The sequence below is a fragment of the Vipera ursinii genome, assembly GCF_947247035.1.
Source record: "Vipera ursinii genome assembly, chromosome: 3".
In the NCBI taxonomy this organism is placed as follows: Eukaryota; Metazoa; Chordata; class Lepidosauria; order Squamata; family Viperidae; genus Vipera; species Vipera ursinii.
The window spans coordinates 29851052-29874604 of NC_139516.1; the positions used below are offsets into that span (position 1 = coordinate 29851052).

Here is a 23553-nt window from a genome sequence, read left to right on the forward strand (position 1 = left end):
AGATATTGTTTTAGTTGGTTTTAACTAGCCATAATGGCAGGGTTTGGCAATCATGCTAAGTCTCAAAGCACATGGGAGGCTTGAAGTGCAAATTTACTGATCTGTACTTTCAGTTTAAATACAGATTCCATTTAAAAAAATCATTTTTCCTTACACAAGAAATATTACTTGGCATAATAATATTGCTTGCATGTAAAACAACCTAAATATACTTTTTGCTCTCTAAAAGAGAGATGAATGAAGTCTAGTCATCCTATATGTACATGATGAATTCTAACTTCACTTGTGGCAATGAGTAACCTGCAGTATTACATTGCACCTGGAAATAATAGTCTTAAGGAGTGTACACAGTGCCAAACAATAATGTACTTTTCAGTCTTTCCCTGAGTCTCAGCATCTCACTCTGATTAATAGAAGAGTTGGTCCAAGCTCTGTGAGAGACCACAATGATCTTCTTCAGATTTTGTAGGTAATTCACTGTTGATTAGGCTACTTTTGGCATCTGCTTATTGTAGCAGTTGATTATGGACCAGGCAAATATGAAGAATATATGAAGACTATACCTTCAAAAGTAGAATCATATGAGATAATAATAATAATAATAATAATAATAATAATAATAATAATAATAATAAGAAGAAGAAGAAGAAGAAGAAGAAGAAGAAGAAGAAGAAGAAGAAGAAGAAGAAGAAGAAGAAGAAGTTGGAAGGGACCTTGGAGGTCATCTAGTCCAACCCCCTGCTCAGGCAGGAAACCCTATACCATTTCAGGCAAATGGCTGTCCAGTCTCTTCTGAAAAACTCCCAGTATTGGAGCATTCACCACCTCTGGAGGTAAGTTGTTCCACTGGTTAATTGTTCTAACTGTCAGGAAGTTTCTCCTTAGTTCTAGGTTGCTTCTCAAGAGAAAGTTATACTGTATTTGACTGATTCCTAAATTTCTAACCATATGATAGTATTGGCTGGTTAGTCCTAATTTAAATAAGCTGTACAACTAAATTTTTAAAAAACTATTCAGAGAAATTATAAAATGTTCTACTGTTCTGACCTTTAAGAGACATAAAAAAAATAGAACATGGGTATGTAGCCTTTTTAAGAATAAGGGCCACATTCGACAGTTTTTTATATGGAGAGCTAAAGGTTATACTACTTCTCATAAAAGTGTGGTCAGGAAAAAAAACTAAATAAATATAAATATTTAATTAAAATAAACAATAATTATTCTTAATAAATTCAGTAATGTTCTTTTGTCATTTTTAAACTTAGGTAGCAACTTTTTGATGGTTTCTGGAGGTTTCTGGGGGGGTCATACAAAAGGTTTTTGGGGATATGTGGGTCTATGAAAAATTGTAGACTATATATATTTGATTTTAACATTTTAATAAAGATGTCAGGAAATACCGAAAAGAAATCTTGATGGGGAAAATGTTTTTATGTTACTTTTCACAATAATAAATATCCATTATATAACGAAGAAGGAAACATGTAGAGGAACACATTTACTTTTGTTAGTCAAATCTCAAAATCTTTAATCAGACAGCAACTGTACAGCCATCTCTCTTATTAATTGGAAACCAGTAAGGATAATTGTAGGACTTCGGCAATATTCCAGAAGTTATACTTTGTAATAAAAATATCGAATTATTCAAGCCAGACATTTCAATAGAAACAGAAAAGAAATTAAAACAGATTTGAAAAAGTGATTTATTTTTGTGTTTTTTTCTCTTCAATTTTTCAGGCAACCTCCACAAAAACACTATGTTGTATCAGAGTCCAAGGTGGGATTTATGTGAGAGAGAATTTCAGCTTTGGTGAACCAAACTTGTTTCTTTATCAATGCATTAGCTGACATATTATGTGTCTGGATCAAGAGTAATGGAGAAATTTGAAATAATCTTTGTATGAGTGTCAAATGTGCTTTGTGAGGAAAACATCTTTACTACAACATGGGGTGTGATTCTCATGAGGCAGTGATGTAACAGCTAATCTGTTATCCAGTGATGTTTTCATGGGTTCAATTTAAGCAGTGAAGGCAAAAGCGAACTTGTTCCACTATGTAAAAGTTTGAGGCAGGATCTGGGTCCCTCAATTCCATTCTCACCCCTGAAAAGTGAAAGGGTAGACCAGGCTATATATACTATATATCTCAACTCCCACCTCAATTCAACTTTAAAATGGGAATAGCCCTATCTCACTAGGTTGTGACAGCAATGAAAAAGTTGAAGAGTGTAAGCCACATTACAAGTGTAAGTCACGTTACAATTGTATATGTGAACTGAAAACAATTTTCTATTTTAAAAAGTACACCAATGCTAGGTACAAATGCTAGTGGTGTATGAAACAATATCAGATGCACTCACAGTGTTTCTTCTCATTCACGTATCAAAAATGTCTGAAAATGTGTTTATAAAAGGAATATTGCAAATATTTTACTCCAAGGGACCTATCAAATCAACAGGTGGCTTAATAATGAGTCAACATCTATCCATGTGACTCAGACATGGAAAAGCTTATTCTTCATTAAGAATAGGAATAGTTCTGAAATATTTCAGAGTGTAACCCATTCTGTACTTGACCCAGGGCATCAAAGAATCTCAAGGAGGAACAAGAAGACTGGGACAAACAAGGATAATTGGAAATTGAGATCTCTCTTAGTTTTAATCATCTTTTTCTTTGGCTCCATGCTTCAGGATACGGGTGAACTCCACATAGTTAAAGTTGCCTTTCTTATCAATTGGAGCTTCTCGATACATCTCGTCTACTTCCTCATCTGTAAAACGATCACCCATGGTGGTAAGCAGTTCACGCAACTGATCTTCATGAATGAAGCCTGCATTAGAGATGAAGAAGGAAAAGGAGGGCTAAGATGTGTCCATTAGAAGAAAGTACCGTAACCTTCTAAGCTGCTCTCCATGAGATCTGGTAAGATGGCCAGCAGGAGTAGCACAGGTGATTGTTGCACTGGCTTTTGCTTCATGTCCCAGTGAATTTCTGAAATGAAATGTGTCCTTCCTAAATCATTGCTATTTGAAAAAAGAATTTCTATTATTTAGCCAAACAATCTTTTCTCCAGCAGTTTAAGTGCTGTTTCTCTCAGGGATATGAAACCTGTATCAGAAAGGGGATTGTGTTTGATATTATGCCACAGATTACACTCCCTAAAATGGTTGACACCCAAAACCTGTCACCTAATTAAAATGAAATAATTTGCTTCAATAAATTCCTCTTCCTGTCACATTAAAAATAATCATTTAGAAGAAACGTTTGAAGCTGTATACAAGACTTTTATGAGAGGAAATTACATGCAGCCTAGGCTTATAATGTACACCTTTCATTCATTTTAATACAAAGATCTCTTAGGGGCAAGGCTGATTTAATTTAGTATTATGGAAGAAAAAAAGATTTGCTTTGGGTATCTCAAAGAAATTTCACAAAACCTATCCCCAGACAATATACAGTAGCTGGTTCATAATACACCCAAGTGAATCTATACTGTTGGATCTATCTATTGCTGCAAGCTCTCACAGAGGGTTTAGCAGGAAATTCCCAGTTGCATTACAAAAAGGATCTGTTCTGATCATACCTGTGGCTTCCTCATCAAAGCAGGCAAAAGCATTTCGAATGACATCTTCTGGATCTGTGCCATTCAGCTTCTCCCCAAACATAGTGAGGAACATAGTGAAATTGATGGGTCCAGGTGCTTCACTCATCATTCCTTCCAAGTACTCATCTGTAGGATTTTTCCCTGAAAGTTGACAAGACAAGAAATTAGGCTTTCATTTCAGTGCCCTTGTCCAATTGAATTCTTCTGTAAAAACTGATTTTGAGGAGACGATTACAGATTAGGGAATTAGAACTGGAATTACACACTCTTTCTTTTGCTGCATCAAATTTGGTCCCATTTTATTCTGGTTTAGGAGGGTTATCCTGAGAATGCACAGATGGACAGATAGAGTCCAAGCTTTTTATATATTGCTTTCCAACTTTCTATTGGCTTAGAAGCAATAAAAAGAAATGCTATTTAATTTTTAGGGATATTTTGAACAGTAAGACTGGACCTTTGTTGAGGCAGTTGAAACTTTCGAAGGCCACTACAAAATTATAATATTGAATATGTGAGAAGGGGATATTATTAAACGGAATAATCCTGTTGATTATGTTTAATTTTAGTTACATTTAAGCACAAATGACATGAATACCAATTGTGATTTTATCCTACTTCTCTACCTTTTGGGCTCCGTTCCCCCAGCATATGACTCAAAGGCCATGCAATCCTTGTGTATCCTGGCTTAGAATATTGCATGACATTAGCCAGTTGTGGTATATCGATAATTAAAAGAGCTATGTTTTAGTAGAAATAAACCAGCATTATGATGGACTCGTATTACCGGCAAAATCTTAAACATTATTAGATGTAACCTGATAGATCTAAGATCTTAATAATAATCAGATAAGTCAGTAGAAGATTCCTAGAATCTTCTAAGGAAGTCAGTTGAATAAATTATGATGTTATGGTTGTATTCATATAGCATGGTAAGCCAATTAAAGGAACATGTTTTGCCATCTTACCCATGTTCCCCAATTGGTTATATTTTTTACCAAATTGTTAGATTTATTGTGTTATCCAGCTCCAGAGTGGTGTCCATTTTCAGTGTACAGAAACAGAAATCTGTACTAGAGGGACCTGAAGGGGACATTTTAAAATTCAAAATATTGATATGGCCACACAGTCAAAGCCTCACCTCTTTTTAGTGTATTCCATGCAACACAGATAAAAGGGTATAGGGCTTTGATTGGACAATCACCACTTCCATCTTGACTTTTTTGACCTGCCTCCCAATAGAAGCCCCTGGCTTGTATTTACATATGTCTGTCCAAAAATAAGTTTCAGTAAGGAATTATTTTTAGTAAGTTTGCACAGAATTGGACCCTAAAATTGAATCTAATTAGGATCTGTTTTGTTTGGATAACATAATTCTTCATAAATTAGATAATGGAAAGTGAAGAACAACAAAAAAAACTGTATAGTGTGATAGCTGTACAGGTGGCCTGGTGGTATTCCAGCTGTGTGAGCGCCAATCTACAGGGGATCCACAACAAAGACCTGAATCTACACAATATGAGCCTATCAGTAGGGTAATAAAATGACCCAGTGAAAAGGAATTACAGCAGACCCTTTGCTCCTCCTCTAAGGCAGTTTCTGATGAGCTTCCCCTGTAACACCAGACCAGTGCTGGGAGAGGGGCTTGGGAGATGGAGTACTCAAAATGCAAGGAAACAGTTCCGGAATGGCTGTTGCAATGGGGAAAAATATACTGGGGAAGAAATATTGCCCAGTGGGTATAAATGGAGAGGAAATCTCAGTTTGCTAACCTGAGCATGCACTGGAGCCTTCAGGATCTCAATTACAACACTCCTTCAAATTTGGTTCATCATTAAAGAAACCAAAATATCATTTTTTACTTTCACAGCAGACTGCCCTCTAGGGGTCACCTGCAGAGGTGCTTTTCATCCTCTACATTTTGACACCTTCCTGATTCCCTTCTGGTTAATTCCATCCTGCACAGTCATTGTTTTCTTGCCTTATTTTTAAAAAAGTGTTTTAGCTGGTGAATTTTCTAGCACCTTGGGAACCATTCAACAACTCTGGATTCCAACTACACAGCAAACTGTAATGTGGTTGACAAATTGTGCCTCAAGAGTTGTTCAGCGAACTTAATGTGTTTTCTGGTTCAATGGGTTGTGTGAACTCAGGCAGCTGAATTCATTCAATTAAGCCATTCTTTCGTTAGTTTGTTGTATGCAGTGGTGGGATTCAAATATGTGAACAACTGGTTCTCTGTGTGGATGACACTTCCAGAAGTCCATTCTGGGCCTGGGCAACAAAAAATTAGCTACTGGTTCTGCCGAACTGGTGCAAACTGGCTAAATCTCACCACTGGTTGTATGTACACTGCCAAAGTATCTAGAATATAGGTAAACTGTATGATTTGGATTTCATCATCGGCCAAGTTTTGAGTAGACAGTTGTAGATAATTGCATAAAAACTGTCTGTAAGAAAAAGCTAGATGATAAAGAATAGGCAATGGATCTATGATGTTAAGTAGAACTCCATTATTAGGAATAGTATTTCTTAATTATAGGATACTCGGGTATTTCTCTTTGCAGAATGCTTTGTAAAAGCATGTAGCTGGCTACTGTAAGAAAGAAGCTGAACTAAATTATAACTGATTTAGCACAGCAATTTATACGTAAGTGATTGGTAAAGGACTAACTGTAATTAATTGGAAAATGTCAGCATTTGGCATTCTGACCAGGTTCTGACCAGGTTCTACATCAGAACTGTATTAACTTCTTTGGTCTGATGTTGCAGTAACTTGTTATATAAGTGCCGATGTTATAATTTGTAAGCTTTGATATATGGTTCAGAATACTATATTAAAGAAACTTTGGTGTAATGTGTGAACCCAGTCTAAAAGTCAACAGTTCATACTGGTACTTAAGAAAGGATGCAAACTGAAACTGAAATGTCTATGGTGGGGAGTCTCATGCACTCTTCAGAAGTCTCAAAAATATCAGCCTCTGATCCAGTGCAACTTTAAGATGTGTAGACTTCAGCTTCCAGAATTCTCCAGGCAGCAAAAGCTTACTCAAGTATATGAGGCATAATCCTCAATGTAGTGCCCACCAGAAGAACTGACTTTCTCCCCCCTCATATTCAACAGGATGGCCACAGTGATGGATGTTGCATCTAGCAGTTCTGGAAGGCACCATATTGGGAGCAAGCTGGAGAAGATAGCAGTCAGAGGGACACACCATGACTTCCACAGTATTATCTTTGATAGGACCTCTCACATGACCACAGTGGGTATTAAAAGAAAGGTCAAGATGCCCCACCTCTTTTTAATATGCATTGCCCTTGCAAAGCATATCAAAGGACATGAACTTTGACTACAGAATTGATTTTCTGACTCCCCTACAGGAGTCCCTGGACCTATCCTTATTTTAGTACAGTAGAGGAGAGGAGACAAGAGAAGACAGAGGAAATATTCTTACTAGAACATTTAGCCCTCTAAAGTGTTTAGGGCCAACATATGCACAAATATGAAATGGCAGTATATAATTCATATGCTTTGCTATCTCCTACTCTTCATTTCTATTTTTGCAGAACTGCATGCTATTTAGTGCTGCTAAATGTATAGCTTATTTAATTTATTAATTAACATGATATTAAGATGACTTGATTGGCCTACCTGATCATAAGTTTATCGATAATGTACTTATACCTATTTGAATGAAAAAAAATGATAATATCAAATGTCTAAGAATTGCTAGCTATTATGATGATTTTAATGCTAGATTTGCAGGACATTTCTATGGAGCTCTTTATATCAGAGGCAAGCAACTTTTTGGCATGGAGGGACTGGACCTTTCTTATTTTAATGGTTAAAGTCACAGAAAATAGGACAATGACTAGCTGGATGGAGTGATGCCCCATTTCGTACCCTCTCTCTCTGTGTGGTGTTCTGTGTTGAATTTTCTAGTTTGCTAGGCCCTAGAAAGATGGTATCCCACTTGCAGGGAGTCAGATGAGAAAGAAAACGGTTCTACAGATTCCAAGTGAATGGCAGAACATCTAATTGTGAGTCTAGGAAGTCTTGTGTTGGACATTGTCATTTAGAGAACAGCATTCACAAACTCTGAGCTCAGTTCTTTCAGCTCTTCAGTCTGGAGAAGCATAGTATTTAGAACAATGATAAGAAAATTTGCCAGAACAAATGTGGTATAATAGTTAGAGTGTTAGACTAGACTTGAGGAGACCAAATTTAAGAGTTCACTCAGCCATGAAGTTCTCTGAGTAACCACAGGCCATTTATTACAGTTTGGCTTTCAGTTTCTTTTGAAGTAATGAAAAGAAGTATATAGTTAATTATGTTTCACATAAATTACCTTAGTTAACTCTACATACTGCAGCTTTGTTGGGCATATCTGTGCTATTGTCTCACTCAGCTTCTTTTTACAGAAAGGTGTAGCATTTTGGACAATTAAAATTTACCTACTCACAGGTAGTCTTCGACTTATGCCCAAAACTGGGACCAGAATTTTCATTGCTAACCACTAAACTAGGCACTTGAGTTGCAACCACTTTTATGACATTTTTGTGTAAATTTTACAAACTTCTACAGTCTTTTTTGCGATGGTTGTTAAATGAATCACTGCAGTTTTTAAGAAAATCACATGGTTGTTAAGCAAATGCGGCTTCCCCCATTGACTTTGCTTGTTGGAATCCACCTGGGGAAGTTCCAAATGGCGATCACATGACCCTGAGACTTGATACCTGATACTGCATGCAGCTTTCTTGATGGAGTTTCTAAAGTGGTTTGCTATCACCTTCCTCTGGGACATGTATTCAGTCTTATGGTTTAGCCCAAGGATAGGCAACCTTGGCTCTTTTATGACTTGTGGACTTCAATACCCAGAATTCCTGAACCAGCCATGGTGACTCAGGAATTCTGGGAGTTCAACTCACAAGTCATAAAAGAGCCAAGGTTGCCTACCCCTGGTCTGGCCTAGAGGCCTGGTTCTGTCTAATGTTGTCCCATCCAAATAACCAACCAGACCCTAATCCTATTTAAATTTTCTGCCTAGCTGAGATTGGCCCTATCTTTTCCTTACTGTGTTGTTTTTCTGTTTGCATGGGATTCTTAACATAAGGCAGCATTAAAAATTATTACTTCTCTTGCCTTGAATCCTTTACCTCCTCGTTCAGCTATATATTCAAATGAGGTTTCATAAATCAGGATATTCAGATATCAAGATATTTGGATATCAAGATATTCAGAGATCAGGTTTCAGAGCTAAGGATATTTCTGCAGTTCAGAGTTAAGATTAGATTAAAATTAAAGAAATCCTGATACCTTTGTAGCCTTTCAAATGTTTCTGAACTACATCTCCTATCAACCCTTTCAGTCACCATATTAATTTGGACTATTGGGAGATGATGTTGGACAATGTCTACAAGTTCACAGCCTTCTCTTATCAGTTCTACTCAGTGCATTATATGGCGCTGGATTTTCTTACCTAGAGAAGCCAGCATGTCATGTAGATCCTCTTTGTCAATGAATCCATCACGGTTTTGGTCAATCATATTAAAAGCCTCCTTGAACTCCTGGATCTGGGATTGGTCAAACATGGCAAAGACATTCGAGGTGGCACGCTGAGGGCGCTTCTTGGTGGTCTTTGCCTTGGCTCGCTTGCTGGACATTTTGATGGCGTTTTTGTTGGCCTGTGAAACAAAATAGAAATTATCAGAAAAAAAGTCTGAATAAACCTCCCCCCCCAAAAAAAAACCCCACCTTTTTGCCCCTCATTTCTTGCATCCTTTGGCTTTTCATCTAGGAATCTCTTAAGAGATTCTCAGTGTCTCAGTGTTTTACAATGTAGACAGCATCTTATATGGCATTATATGGCATTATAGCTCCATTGAATTAAATTGGATTTCTTCATAAACCTTCAAAGAGCTGTGCTAACTTTGGCTCTGTTCACACAATACACTTCAATAGGTTAGTAAAAGATTTAGCAACTTCATTTACAGAACACATGAAATATAGTTAATTATTTTTTGTCAGCTAGGTTTTCTTTTAGACAAATCCAGCCTGTTTTGTTGGTGGTAAATATATTCTACGAATACAGAAATTGGATTAATTCAGTATTTGGGTTAAGTATGCTGTGTAAATGGAGTCTTTGAAAAAAATAATTTGTTGTTGGAGAGTTTTAAGTCTCCAATAATTGTGAAATCATTATGTGATGTTGGAAAAATAAAGCTGATTCATTTACTATGTTCCATTTTCCTGGAACATCAATAATGTATATATTTCTTAATCAAGAGTAAACCTCCTGGCCCACTCCAAGTATCTTGCACTACACATCCTGCATCCCTTTGCCATTGGCCATGTTGAAGTTCAGACATGTGGAAGTCATCAGATTGCCACTATCACTAATAGATAATTATAAATTTACTCATGTCTCTGGAATATGTTAACATTAAATAAGAAAAAAACATTTCTTTTATGTCATAAGCCATGGGTTTTCAACCAGTGGTACGGGTACCACCTGTGATACATTGGCACCTGGCAGGTGGTACGCGACCATCCTAGAAAAGTGGTAGCGGGGGAGGGGAATGAGCTGAACCGGTGGCAGCACCTCACAAGCCTGAGCGAGAGATGGCTGGAGCTGCAGGGCTGTCAGGGCTCAGCGGAAGCGCCAGGATCAACGCTTCTTCGGGGCTGTCCGGACTCAGTGGAAGCGCCAGAATCAGCGCCAGGCTCCAGCTAGAGCTCGGCACTGATCCTGGGGCTTCTGCTGAGCCCAGAAGAAGCACCAATCAGCTGGAACATTGCAGCATCTCCAGGGTCTTGTGATTTACATTCAGATGCTTGGCAACTGATTCATATTTATGATGGTCACAGTGTCCCAGGGTCATGTGAAGTGACCAAAACCTGCTGCAACCACCCAGCAGATGGGGGGAATAAAAACCAAACACCCCCCCCACTGCCAATCCTCAACAGAAATGCTCACAACAATGAAAACCTCGGACAGGAGGAAGAGCACCGCCAGGTGGGCAGGCAGGTGTCTTGCTCAGCTGTGGCTTGGGGGGCACTTTTTTCAGTGCCACTAAGTGAACTGTTGTAAGTCGAGGACTACCTGTAGTTCATCACTTTTTCCTTTTTTTTGGTCATCAACCGTTTGACACGTTGCTAGGCAACTGGTGGTACTTGCATGTTGCCATATCCTAAAAGTGGTACAATGGGTGAAAAGGTTGAAAAGCCTGTCATAAGCTAGCTTTCCCCAATCTAGTACTTTCCTAATATATTTATAGGCAAGATCCATAATGAAGCTCTGGTTATTTTGTAAGATCCTAAATTTATGTTGTAACAAAAATAGTAAATATAGTTCTCCACCTGGAAATTTATTCTATGTATCTATTCTAATATTTAGATATTTCAGATCTTGGAGAACATTTGACATCTAGTACTGATATTTAGCGTATTGGCAAAAGTAACATTTTGAATTTCCCAGCTGAACTATTATCCCAAACAGCACTGCAGGTTCAATAAATTAAGTAGCTTTTTGCATCATGAACACTGTTAAAATGTTTCTAAGTTTACAGTCTAGTACGTCCTGGTGAAAAGAAGAATCTAATGCAATCTGCACACTCTGAAAGCAGCTTGTATTACAAGTTCTAAATCTACTCTTCAGGTGAGAATTTTACAACAAGAACACTCAATGTGGTTGGGTTAGATGGAGCTGCAATTTTAATTTTAAGTCAGTTTGTAGACAGATCTAAGATTGAGGGAAGTAAAACATGCAAGAAATCAACAGGTTTAAATTATGGAGTTCCAAGGGCTGCTCCAAGATGAGATTGGGAAAATTTGCTTGCTTTTCTCCTTCTCAGCGCCTAGCCTACATCTGAACTAATCTCAGGCTTCTTCTGATTTTCTAGCTGCTCTATAAGCTCACAAGGAAGGCCCCATCTCTTGTAGCTCAGAAATAGGAGGGAAGGAGTTATCTGTTTGGAGCAGATTCCAAGCATTCCGATTGCCTCCCTCTTACACTCTTTGTCTAGCCTGGCATGCCAATCTGTGCTGTTTCTTTGAGCTACCCCTACAGCTTGTGAATAAGGATTACAAGCACTCAGTTTATCAAGCAAAGGGGAAGTCTGGAGACAGGGTTATGGGAGGGTATCCCTATATCCCCTTTTACAGAAGAGAAGGGGTTGAAGAAAGTAGGCATCTTGAACCATTAGTACCTGGTTATAATTTTCTTTCACTATGAAAGAATGGCTGGATTTTGGTTGAATAAAGTGATTATTCCTAGATTTGTGACACTCCTAAATTAACTCTTTTTGTTCTTGGTTTTCAGGACAGCCAAACATTTCTCTCTTACAAAATAAAAATAAATGACTAAAAAGGAAAAACAAATTCCTTTAAATATATCAAAATATTGGATATAGAAACATCCATGGAGTTGGTTCAGAAAAAGACAAGATGCTCTGTAAAGGTAAAGGTAAAGGTTCCCCCGCACATGTGTGCTAGTCGTTTCCAACTCTAGGGGCCGGTTCTCATCTCCGTTTCAAAGCCGAAGAGCCAGCGCTTGTCCGAGGACGTCTCCGTGGTCATGTGGCCGGCATGACTAGACGCCAAAGGCGCACGGAACGCTGTTACCTTCCCACTGTAGTGGTCCCTATTTTTCTACTTGCATTTTTATGTGCTTTCGAACTGCTAGGTTGGCAGAAGCTGGGACGAGTAACAGGCGCTCACTCTGCTACGCGGCACTCGGGATTCGACCCGCCAAACTGCTGACCTTCTGATCGACAAGCTCAGCATCCTAACCCACTGAGCCACCACATCCCTTAAGATGCTCTGTACAGCCATGCAAACTGCCACCCCTTTTTATGTGTCTTGTGAACACCATCTTGATTTTTTATAGCTCTTTCTGCAGACCCGTTTACTGAAGGAAAAAGCAGGATCTGCCCTGTGTGACAACAGCACAGATGGGATGCAAAAGATGGAACAACAAACAAACAATGAAGTAAACTGGGGGTTAGTCAAAAAGAAACTCCAGTGATTCCAACCATCTTCCTCTAAGAAAGCCCACTTCACACTTTCGAAGATGGGCATGTACCCTAACATATCAATTCTGTAACCAATCAATGTAAAAGAAACATTTCAAAGCAAACCCATTCATCTCTTACTAAGATCCTTTATACAAGTTATACGATCTATTTATATACCTGTTACCTTTAGTGAGTAGTCATGCAATATTGTGGTTTTAACTTAAATAAACAGCGTAGAAAAACATAATTGCAAATGTGACTCTGATCTGTTAAATTAGTCCAGATAAGCAAATGACTATATTTGCCACTTCATGGGACAAAGGCTAAGAGATGACAAATTTTATTTACAAATTAAAGATAAGGCCTCCCTTGAGTTGAACTTGATTCCTGATAAATGTAGAAACATGTTAGCAGAAGGGCGTTCTTATTCTTTTTCTGAAATATTTTGTTTAATTTCTCATTCTAGTCAATAACCACGGGGTTTCTTGGTTGTCTACTGTCTCCTTTGTAAGTATAAACCAGCTCCACTTTCCTAAGCTTCTTTGTCCAAGATCAGCCATTGCTGGCTATGTGCTGCTATCTGAGAATTTTTATAGCACATTAACAATAACAGAAATTATAATTCTCAGCATCTGGAACTGAAAGTGGAAAGCCAAATGTATCTGACTTGATTTTTAAAATGCCATGGATGTTTCCATTACCCATTAACCATGTTTCTTGCACTTAGAGATGTAAAAGTATTTGCAAAGCACACAATTCATGGTTGAAAAGACTTTCATCATGCTGTCCTTGCACAATGGCATGCTATTATTTGTTTAAAAGACATTGAAAGTTATCCTACAGTGATTTGTAATTGGACAGTTTTCATTTTAGACAGGTCTACCAAAGGAAAGGGATTAGGGAAAAAAAAAAGAAGAGAGGAAACAAAATGCAAAGCTGTAAAGTGGTATTAATGGGCAGCTAGAACAGAATTCATTTGAAGAAAGGAAAAGACAGAAATGGTGTACTGTTTTTACAGCCAGTGGATCCAGAAGTGGAGATCTAACTAGCTGGTCTGATGGAAACAGTATTGCATATTGTAGCATAAGACACATCCTTTTCTGCATTCATCACATCACAGTGTATGAACAAATAAAAAAACATGGGTTAATGCAGTGTTGTTTTCATGATTCTGAATTGAGGAAATGCCTATGTTTGCTTCTGACCCAATGTTGCAGCCCTGCCTGATAAATGGCTGGGCTTCCTATTATGGTAACTACCTTCTTGAATTTTTGAAGACCCTTCCAATAGACTCTTTTGTCAATATATGAAAAGCAGATAAAAAATGTTCAAAGTATATTTTCCTCTATGGACATAACTTATTTTCAGCTTTAAATATCTGCTTTTCTCTTTGCTGTGTCCCTCTGCCTAGTAATGGCACCAGATTCTCACAGTCACCCTTGTTGATTTGAAAGCTGGGATATTTTTTGTCTTGGGATAGAGAGGTACCCAACACCAGGTGGCTCCTTTCTGTATTACTTCATCTCTGAGACCCCCAGAGGCACATTTTTTCCCAGGGCTAAATTACTTCTAGGGAGGTTTTGTTTTTTGCTTTAACTCCTTTAGGCGGGTGATAAGAGTTTGACCAGGAGTTACCTCTTGAGGAGCTGAACCAGAGCTTAGAAAAGAATTTTAAAACTACACACACACAAAACATGTAGCCAAGCACTGATTGCAGAGTTCAAAGGCTGGCTTTTAGTGCAGGCCAGGAAAGATCCCTTTTCTGCAGGAAGACAGGAGGTGAGATGATTAGTTCAAGGCTGGGACACACCTCTTGCTACAAAAGACATAAAAGCCTCTTTGTCCTACTGCCTTCAGTAAGATTTTAGGATCATAGTGCTGGAAGGGATCTTGAAGATCTTGTAGTCCAATCCCCTGCTTGGGGAAGGAGCCTTACACCATCCCAGTCAAATGGTTGTCCGGTCTATTTTTGAAAACCTCCAGTGATGGAACACCCACAATCCCAAGAGACAAGCTATTCCACTGATTTTGCTCTCACTGTTAGAAAATTTCTCCTTATGTCTAGGCTGTGTCTTTCTCTGACGGGCTTCCACCCTTACTTCTTGTCCTACTCTCAGGTACCCTACAGAATAATAATAATAATAATAATAATAATAATAATAATAATAATAATAATAATAATAATAATAATAATAATAAGAAGAAGAAGAAGAAGAAGAAGAAGAAGAAGAAGAAGAAGAAGAAGAAGAAGAAGGAGGAGGAGGAGGAGAAGGAGAAGAAGAAGAAGAAGAAGAAGAAGAAGAAGAAGAAGAAGAAGAAGAAGAAGAAGAAGAAGAAGAAGAAGAAGAAGAAGAAGAAGAAGAAGAAGAAGAAGAAGAAGAAGAAAGTTGGAAGGGACCTTGGAGGTCATCTAGTCCAACCCCCGGCTCAGGCAAGAAGCCCTATACCATTTCAGGCAAATGGCTGGCCAGTCTCCTCTTAAAAACTTCCAGTGTTGGAGCATTCACCACTTCTGGAGGCAGATTGTTCCACTGGTTAATTGTTCCAACTGTCAGGTACTTTCTCCTTAGTTCTAGGTTGCTTCTCTCCTTGACTAGTTTCCATCCGTTGCTTCTTGTTCTGCTTTCAGGTGCTTTGGAGAATAGCTTGACTCCCTCTTCTTTGTGGCAGCCCCTGAGATATTGGAACACTGCTAACATGTCACCCCTCGCCCTTCTCTTCATTAAACTACACATACCCAATTCCAGCAACCGTTCCCTATATGTTTTAGCCTCCAGCCCCCCAATCATCTTTGTTGCTCTTCTCTGTACCCTTTCTAGACTCTCAACATCTTTTTTACATCGTGGTGACCAAAACTGGATGCAGTATTCCAGGTGTGGCCTTACCAAGGCATTGTAAAGTGGTATTAGTACTTCACGTGATCTTGATTCTATCAGCAACCTATGGTTCATTAGAAACAGGCTAGTGTTTCAGAAACATGCACAGTATTATTATGTCAGGCAGCAGCCATATCTGTAGACTTTCTTTTTGCAGTGTTGTTTGATGCCTTCAATTTCCCCAGCACTTGCTTTTCCTGATAATATCCACAGATTACTAAGCCAGATCAGACAGCACCTGGACAAGGAATGGCAGTTCAAACATATTAGAGCTTTTGAATTACAGCTTTCTTGGCTTGTCTACACTTGGGACAGAGAACCAAGTTCTTAACAGATCTTAAGTTTGCTTAGATACTTTAATAACTGAATACTAAGCTGGGGTGCTACAAAGCAAGCACCCACCCTGAGCACCATCTTTATTTACAGAATTCCCTGCCTCCCAGAAAGGTGATTTTGAAATACAGAAAAATGGTTGGTAGCTGCAGCCCACTGCTTTGTTTGGAAATATATACCTGCACAGAAAGCAAAACAAAAGTAAAGTAGACTATGAGAGGCAAGAACTTATCTTCTAGATAGAAAACAGCTGTTTCAGCATGTTATGCCCCCTCTGGTAACAGTTTGTAATTTGTGAGCCTCCCTTAAAATGTTTCCTAAATTAGAAAGATTGCCATCCTTGTTTTTACAATAACCACTAGCAAAAGAAAGGGAGGCGGTGGCTCAGTGGGTTAGGACGCTGAGCTTGTCGATCTGAAGGTCGGCAGTTTGGCGGGTCGAATCCCAAGTGCCGCATAGCAGAGTGAGCACCTGTTACTCGTCCCAGCTTCTGACAACCTAGCAGTTCGAAAGCACGTAAAAATGCAAGTAGAAAAATAGGGACCACTACGGTGGGAAGGTAACAGCGTTCCGTGCGCCTTTGGCATCTAGTCATGCCGGCCACATGACCGGAGACGTCCTCGGACAAGCGCTGGCTCTTCGGCTTTGAAACGGAGATGAGCACCGGCCCCTAGAGTCGGAAACGACTAGCACGCATGTGCGGGGGAACCTTTACCTTTACCTTTACTAGCAAAAGGAGACGGGTTAATTAGACAGTTTAGAACAGTTTGCCTGCTTGATTACTACTGTCAGAAATTTGAAGAATTCTGATTTACTAGTCTATTATGAAACAAGCTGTTGTTTATTTCTTATAAAAGATCTGTAAGTAAATCCATATCATAATATCTCTTTTTCTGGAGGGAGGGGATCCTTCAGTCAGGACATTGAAGCACAATGAATTGTTCAGTACTCTAAATGAGGATGGCCTGGAAACAGGATTTGAATCCATTGATTTTAAAGTAACTGCTTTTAAAGTAAAATAATGCTTTAGCTGAAACCCACCAACATGCTATGTAAGCATATACAGCATTTCAATTTCACTTGACATATTTTTATGATGTGTTCTTGGCTATGCCACAGATATTTTTCAAGTCAAATGGGGATTATATAAAATGTATGCCCACAAAACAAATCATATGTGTGTGAGTGCATGCATGCATGCACTGAAAATAAGGGAATAATCACACAAAAATGTTTAGGTTGCTTCTTTGTTAATATGACAATATCTTAGCCTATAATCCCAACAATGAAACAGTAAAAATAAGTATAACACGGTTAAGGCAATTGCAAATATTTAAACTGCGGTTACCAAGATGATGAAGATGAAATATAAACTGTTTATTAGGGTTTACTAATTTTCTTTAAGTGACATTTGCAGGAATTTAATATTCCATTATTCTTAGGTTCTCATCTATTACTATATTTAGGCTGCATCTTTTACCCCAGGACAAGTTCCATTGCTCACAGTGGGGCTTATCAAATACTACTGAGGACATTATCAAATAAGGTTATATATTCTGATATCCTGGCTATATTTCTGTTTTTAAAACAAAACAAAGCAAAACAAGCACCTAATATTCTTTCCTGAAAATTTCTTGGCAGAAGTTTTAAAATTATAAACTGACTTTCTATATCCACAGAAAAACAAAAGTTAAGAAATTCCTGTAAGATCATACTGCCTGCAATATCAAAGTTTGGCTTGAAAATTTAGAAAGAAGGAAATTGCCATACATCAGCTTTTTTCTCTGTTTAACTAAATACTTCCTAACCAGCAAAATGTTTCAAGGGTTAAACCAAATTTTAGGTTAATACAAATGCAAGTTCAACTGTGTTAGTTATGTACAAAGTAGCATTTTCATCAGATTTGTCTGGGGGTACTGTGCATCCATTTGCAATGCTGTTTAAAACATGGATTCCACAGGTTGTGCATAAGATTAAGTGCTAAATCTGGAACAGCAAAGAATGCCATGCTCTTAATAAACTTAGGAATTTGGCTAATTATGTTTATGGATAAGATAAAAATAAGATAATGGCAAGTTTCATAGCACAGTAGAACCCTGGGACTTTGGTTTATATCTCAGAATAGATCAAGAGGATTGTCATAGATGGATCAATTCAACCTAGGCAATTAAAGGGAATTTAGCCTGTTTTTTCACTTCTGATTCCTTTCAACTAACCCTGTCTTTACAGCTAGCAGTTTCAATGGTGCAAATATATTACTAAGAGTCAATGCTTTGCAATTAAGTTGATTTTTGCTTCTTGACAAGAAAAATATTCAAGTCATTTGAAAGGAATCTTGTATGTTTGTATATGTGTTGCTGTTGCACACATACAGCAGCAGTAGTTTACTAATGTTATGTATTGCGTTGGTTCGAAGCACAAGGCAAGACAAGCAGGTGAAAACAGGAACATACTTTATTGAGCTGCTGCAACAGAAGTGAAGTGCGCATGCGTCTGCAATGCTATTTATCTGGTTGGCCACTAGGTGGCAGCCAATAGATTTTAAGTAATACATATATTAGCCAATGGCCGAGCAGGAGACTCTAAGTCTGGCTAAACCCCCCAAGCGGTTACGCAGGCAACATTTAGCAGCAATTACAGATACATGAACTTTGCACACAAGAAAACCCCAATACATTACACCTAACATCAGCATGATTGCAGTCATGCATAACAATGCTTATTTCTGATTGCTTGGATAAGCGTAAGAAAATATTTTCATGCCACCTTAAATATTACTTTGGGCTTTTAATTAGAAATGTATAAAAAAAGTGCTGGGAAAGGAAAGTATTTTAAAAAGTAGTAGTTTTAAAAGGGAAACTATCAAAGGAAAGCAAAGAATTAACCACTCTCTGCTTGATTTTCTTTATTCACTGACCTCTACATGAATCTAGTAAGAAAAAAAAAGTGAAACCTAAAAGCCTCATTGACACCTTGTTCCTTTCACAGAGCAAGGAAGCTTTGAAAGTTCCTCTTGCATATACTGTTCCTGATCTGGTCTGAAAAACGCCTGGTTTTTCCACACTTTCAGGTTTATCTTCAGTTAACCTATTCGCTATGATGCTGTAGCCAGCCTATCTGCTTTCTCTTGTTCATTATTTCCTATTAAAGCTTTTCTGTGAATTGTGGAAGGGTGTGAAGGAAGCACTGGCAGTGGTTGAGTTACCACCATTTGTTTAGTGTGTGTTCAAAGTTGCAATGGTACTGATGACCATTTTCCACACTTACGACCATTGCAACAACCCCATGGGCACATGATCAAAATTTTGACTCTTGGCAACTGGCTCATATTTATAATGGTGATGGTGTTCTGGGGTCATGTATCACTTTTTGTGACCTTCTGACAAGCAAAGTCAATGGGGAAGTTGGTTTCATTTAACAACCACATTACTAACTTAACAACTGCAGTGATCCACTTAACGACTGTGGCAAGAAAAGTCGTAAAATGGGGCAAAACTCAGTTAACAACTGTCTTGCTTAAGAAAGAAATTTTGGGTTCAGTTGTGGTTATAAGTTAAGGACTATGTTCACCAAGCATGCCCAAGTAAGCTACCTATTTCTTCCCTTTAACTGGCCTTATAAAATGTAGTAGAGAGGGAAAAAGAAGAATGAATCTTACAGAGATAAAATCAACATTACCCACATCAAATTTTCCTTCCTTTCATAATGTTAACAGAACATGGTATTAATTTGACTCATGGAAGCAGGCATTTCTTTTGTCCTCTGGGCAGATTTCTTGTGATTCCTTAACAGCAATGAGATTTTGCCAACCTTTTCCTGAGCTTCTAATTGCCATACTAGTTCTTGCTTTCGTCTCTTGTCCTTAAATGGTTGTTAGGACTAGGAACTTGGCACAGGTTCAGTGGTGCAAAAAAATAATAAGGTTTTTTTTCCAGTCACACTGGATGGCTTCTCAAGTAGCTGCAGGTGTGAAGGTATAATCCATCAAATTTTCTAGTCCCATATTATCTGTTCAGTGGAATGGAGCTTGCACATGTTGGTTTGTGTACAAGCCATAATCTGAGTACCATTTAAGAGTATAGGAGCTAATCTTTAGATAAGTGACATACTACAGCAGTCTTCCCTAAGCTGGTTCTCTCCAGGTATAATATACTGTACTTCCTATGATCCCCAAAAGGTCTGAGCATGATGGGCTTTATTTGATTTTGGCCAAGTGTGTTGAGCAGGCCAGCTGTTTATTCAATAAATATAGTTAAACAAAGCTTAGATCTCTAGACTGTTTAAAACTGACATTTGATAAGTCGAGGGATGCTGTCTCTTCACCACAGAGTTTCTTCTCTTTGCCAGTTGTTTACTATACTGCACTAGTACTCCATATTTACAGTATGTTTTGTAGATCAAAAAGTATACTTTCATACACTCACACATGTGCACACACACGCACACAGGCATATATACATGTGCATGCACACACAATCCTCCGTTTTATTTGCACTCTGAAATATGGGCAAAGGACTCTGTATTAAAAGATTTGTCTTCAGGTTGACATATTTTTTGTTCCTCTCTGTTTTAGCTCAGATAAGGGGAGATAGAGTCTGCAAACATCTGTTTTGCAGCTTGCTTGATTCCTGATTTCAGCTAAATAATCCAGGTTCAGAAGATATGTATACTAAAATAATAATATATTATTTAAAAAGCATTCTTGAATATGTAAAATACATCTCATCACATTCATGAATACGTTCATCCATCCACCTTCAGCTCTTTCAAGTTATACTTGAGATCTCTTTTTAAAATAAACATGAAACTGTATGTTTCCCAAATATTTTTTAATCAACATACCTAGTGCCTACAAGCCAAAAGGAAACTTAACTGATTCTGGGTAGCCTAAAAGTAGCCAGGACTGGCAAGCATGTGCTATTGATACAGCAAACATGTTATCCTGCAATTCTACATCATTGAACTCTAGTGTTTCTTGGAAATAGCTTCTGCTTAAGTTTAGTATTTAATCGGTTTTGGGGAGAAAAGACACCAAATACACACCCAGAATATGCTTCTATAATCAACAGAATGAAGCCCTCTGCATGTCAAGTTAGCAATACCATTCCATACATACAATACGAAACTACATCTTACACAGTTCTGTGTGTTCAAATAACCCTGAAGTCTGAATGAATGCTTTAGGACATGATGCTTGTAAACTATGCTCCTCAATCTACCGTTGGCTAGATGTTTCCTCTTTCCAAACTGCAGAAAAAGATATATTTTCATCATTTTCATCTAATCTGCTTTGCTTACTCAATTTGGGTAATGGCAAAGAACACTTCAGAAATGGAAATAATTGAAAAGCATTCAGACTGGATCAGATGACTTTCAATGGGGCTTTAAAGTTTAGTACAAATTGATAGAATATTTGCTGCTCAGGATTGTAGCTCAGATCCCCATACATTAGTAGAAATCATACATCTTTAGCCAGAAGAACATTTTCTTCCAAGGTTGAGGACCTGCATTATCATGTTTAAGGACACCGAATACTCTTCTCAATAAACAAATGTATCCCAGTCTATTTGCAGTGGCAAAGTGGATTCTTTTCCCTTTATCCATGCAATCCTGATTGAAATTCTGCTTCTAAGAACACAGTTAAGGAATAGCCAATAGTTCAGGTATTAACCTTAGTGTAATTTGTTTGGTTTTGGATTAACTTGTATGTGAATCTGGCCACTGAGGTTTGTAAACTGTAGTTTGTATCCTACTATAATGTGCGGATCCAGTAAATTATATTTTGTTTAGCAAATTATAGTTTCATGTGTGAACCTGTAAGGACCATTATCAGCTATCCCCAACCTGTTGCACTCCAGATGTGACATTTTCTACAGCTTCCAACATAGTGTGTCTGAAGCTATCACACTGGAAAAGACTGACAGAGATGATTCACTATAAACCTGAGAACCTCCTGTGTGCGAGTGCTCCTTATGGCAACATTATGCATGACGTGAGTTTAAAAATTAGCCAATCACACACTAGCTTAGCATGTTATACATTCAGAAGCCTAGGTAGGTGAGTGCATCATGCAAACCCAGAAAACTCAGTTGAATAAACACTGGTAAGCACAATTTATCGAGGGAGTACAACAGGTCCCCAAAGGATAGCCTTATTGCTAATTTGTTGCAGCAGACAACCATTAATTTTGGATTATGAAATGCAATACAATAGCCAAGTGATCTAGTAGTACAACAGGAAATACCAGCTCTTGCTTTGCCCAAGGAAAGTCTCCTTCCATCTATCAACATCCTCTCCATCCTCACTTGCTAAAGGGAAATAAATGTAAGGAAGAGCACCTACCTGGTTCAGACAGAAACTGTTTTAAAGCCCTCAGATCTAGGAAGCGTTTCTGCAAAGGGATGAAATTAATTAGCTGTTGTTTTAATCTCCCTAGTTTGGGGGAAAGCAGGATCAGAGGGCAGAGGCAGCCAATGGAAAAAGAGAGTTTTCCCAGATGGTCCCCTCCCACCCCAAAGGATTTGGCCATACAAGGCAAAAGAATGCCGAGCTGTGCGGGTGGCAGCAGCCCAACTGTGAGAGGCTGGATTTGGGACTGTAAGAGTAAGGAAAGGGGAAGAGAGCATTCTGCCTTATATAGATAAAATGATGGGGGGGGGAGGGTTGGAGGGAAATCATTGAACTCTCGGATCAGTTGTTAAAAGCAGCCGGCATCTGAGAAGACCGAGCAACAGTTTTCTTTATAAGGATGCAAGTTATATAAATGACAAACCTTTCTCTGGTTGAAAACAAAAGTTTAAGCAAAAGTTTAAATATGTATGGTTAAAAGTTACAAGGGCTTCCTGAACAATGCTTGGTTGGCATTCCTCACTCCTCTGTGCGGTTTGTTGTTTTAATTATTTTTTTCCTTGCCAGAAACATTAAAAGTACAGATGTTTTCTAGTGAATAGAGACTAGTTTAGACAGGAAAATGTAAAAGAAACCATTCAGAGGCAGTTACCCTTAATTCATCTCTCCTGTCAAACAGGCTCTTACCTTTCTGTAAAAGCCAGTAACATTTCCTGACCAGATTCCTCATGGTGTAAAGACATACCGTAAGCAGTACTGTATATTATAAAGTCAAGTTTCCTTTAAGTCCAGCTCATTTGTAGTGATTTCATGGACCATCCACGTAGCTGTCTTCAAACAATTCAGAAGTAGTTTGCCAATGGTTTCTTTCTGTATGTTTAACTTCCCAAATCTAGCCAACAATCCTTGTCTCCCATCCAATTGCTAATCAAATGTAACTTGTTTGTAAGCTTTTTTAATTTAGCAAACATTGGAAAAGTGTTGTCCTACCCATTTGACAGTTATTCACTACTATGGTGGAGGTGGGGGCTACTGGGCTAATTTGCAAAAGATTACAATGCCAAAGTTATCTTTGTCTAAAATATGGTTACACTTATCTGCCAGCTTTCCATTCATTCTGATCCATTATTCATTTGGGCTTTGAATGAGGATGTAGAAACATTTTAAGCTCAAAGACCGTGCTGCATCCAATCTAACTTTCTGGTGAAGTTATGCTAGCGGTAGGTTCCTTCCAATCAAGGCATGGAGCAGATAATTTGTTTCCATCTCATCCCACCAATTCTTTACCCCCCACCCCCACCCCAGTCCCAATGTCTTAGCCTGTTTATTAAAAAGCAACCATGGAAAAAAAAGTTGTACTTACATTTCTTCTGGAAAAATA

The 23553-nt window shown here is 38.2% G+C and overlaps 1 protein-coding gene across 1 annotated transcript; it reads right to left on the reverse strand.

Annotated features, from left to right (window-relative positions):
- Nucleotides 1-1497: 1497 nt before the first annotated feature.
- Nucleotides 1498-22283, reverse strand: MYL9 (myosin light chain 9). The gene is made up of 4 exons (XM_083360646.1): nt 22167-22283; nt 9081-9285; nt 3583-3744; nt 1498-2829 (listed from the first exon to the last, which is right to left on the reverse strand). The coding sequence occupies exons 2-4, from the start codon at nt 9262-9264 to the stop codon at nt 2657-2659; spliced, it is 519 nt and encodes a 172-aa protein (XP_083216772.1). The 5' UTR covers nt 9265-9285; nt 22167-22283; the 3' UTR covers nt 1498-2656.
- Nucleotides 22284-23553: the final 1270 nt, after the last annotated feature.

What these genes read in the sequence shown, in the direction of transcription:
- MYL9 (XM_083360646.1), bottom strand. Translation starts at nt 9,264, where the DNA reads ATGTCCAGCAAGCGAGCCAAGGCAAAGACCACCAAGAAGCGCCCTCAG. An exon ending in TGACATGCTGGCTTCTCTAG is followed by an intron (nt 3,745 to 9,080) that starts GTAAGAAAATCC and finishes GTCAACTTTCAG; the next exon opens with GGAAAAATCCTACAGATGAG. An exon ending in CTTTGATGAGGAAGCCACAG is followed by an intron (nt 2,830 to 3,582) that starts GTATGATCAGAA and finishes TCTCTAATGCAG; the next exon opens with GCTTCATTCATGAAGATCAG.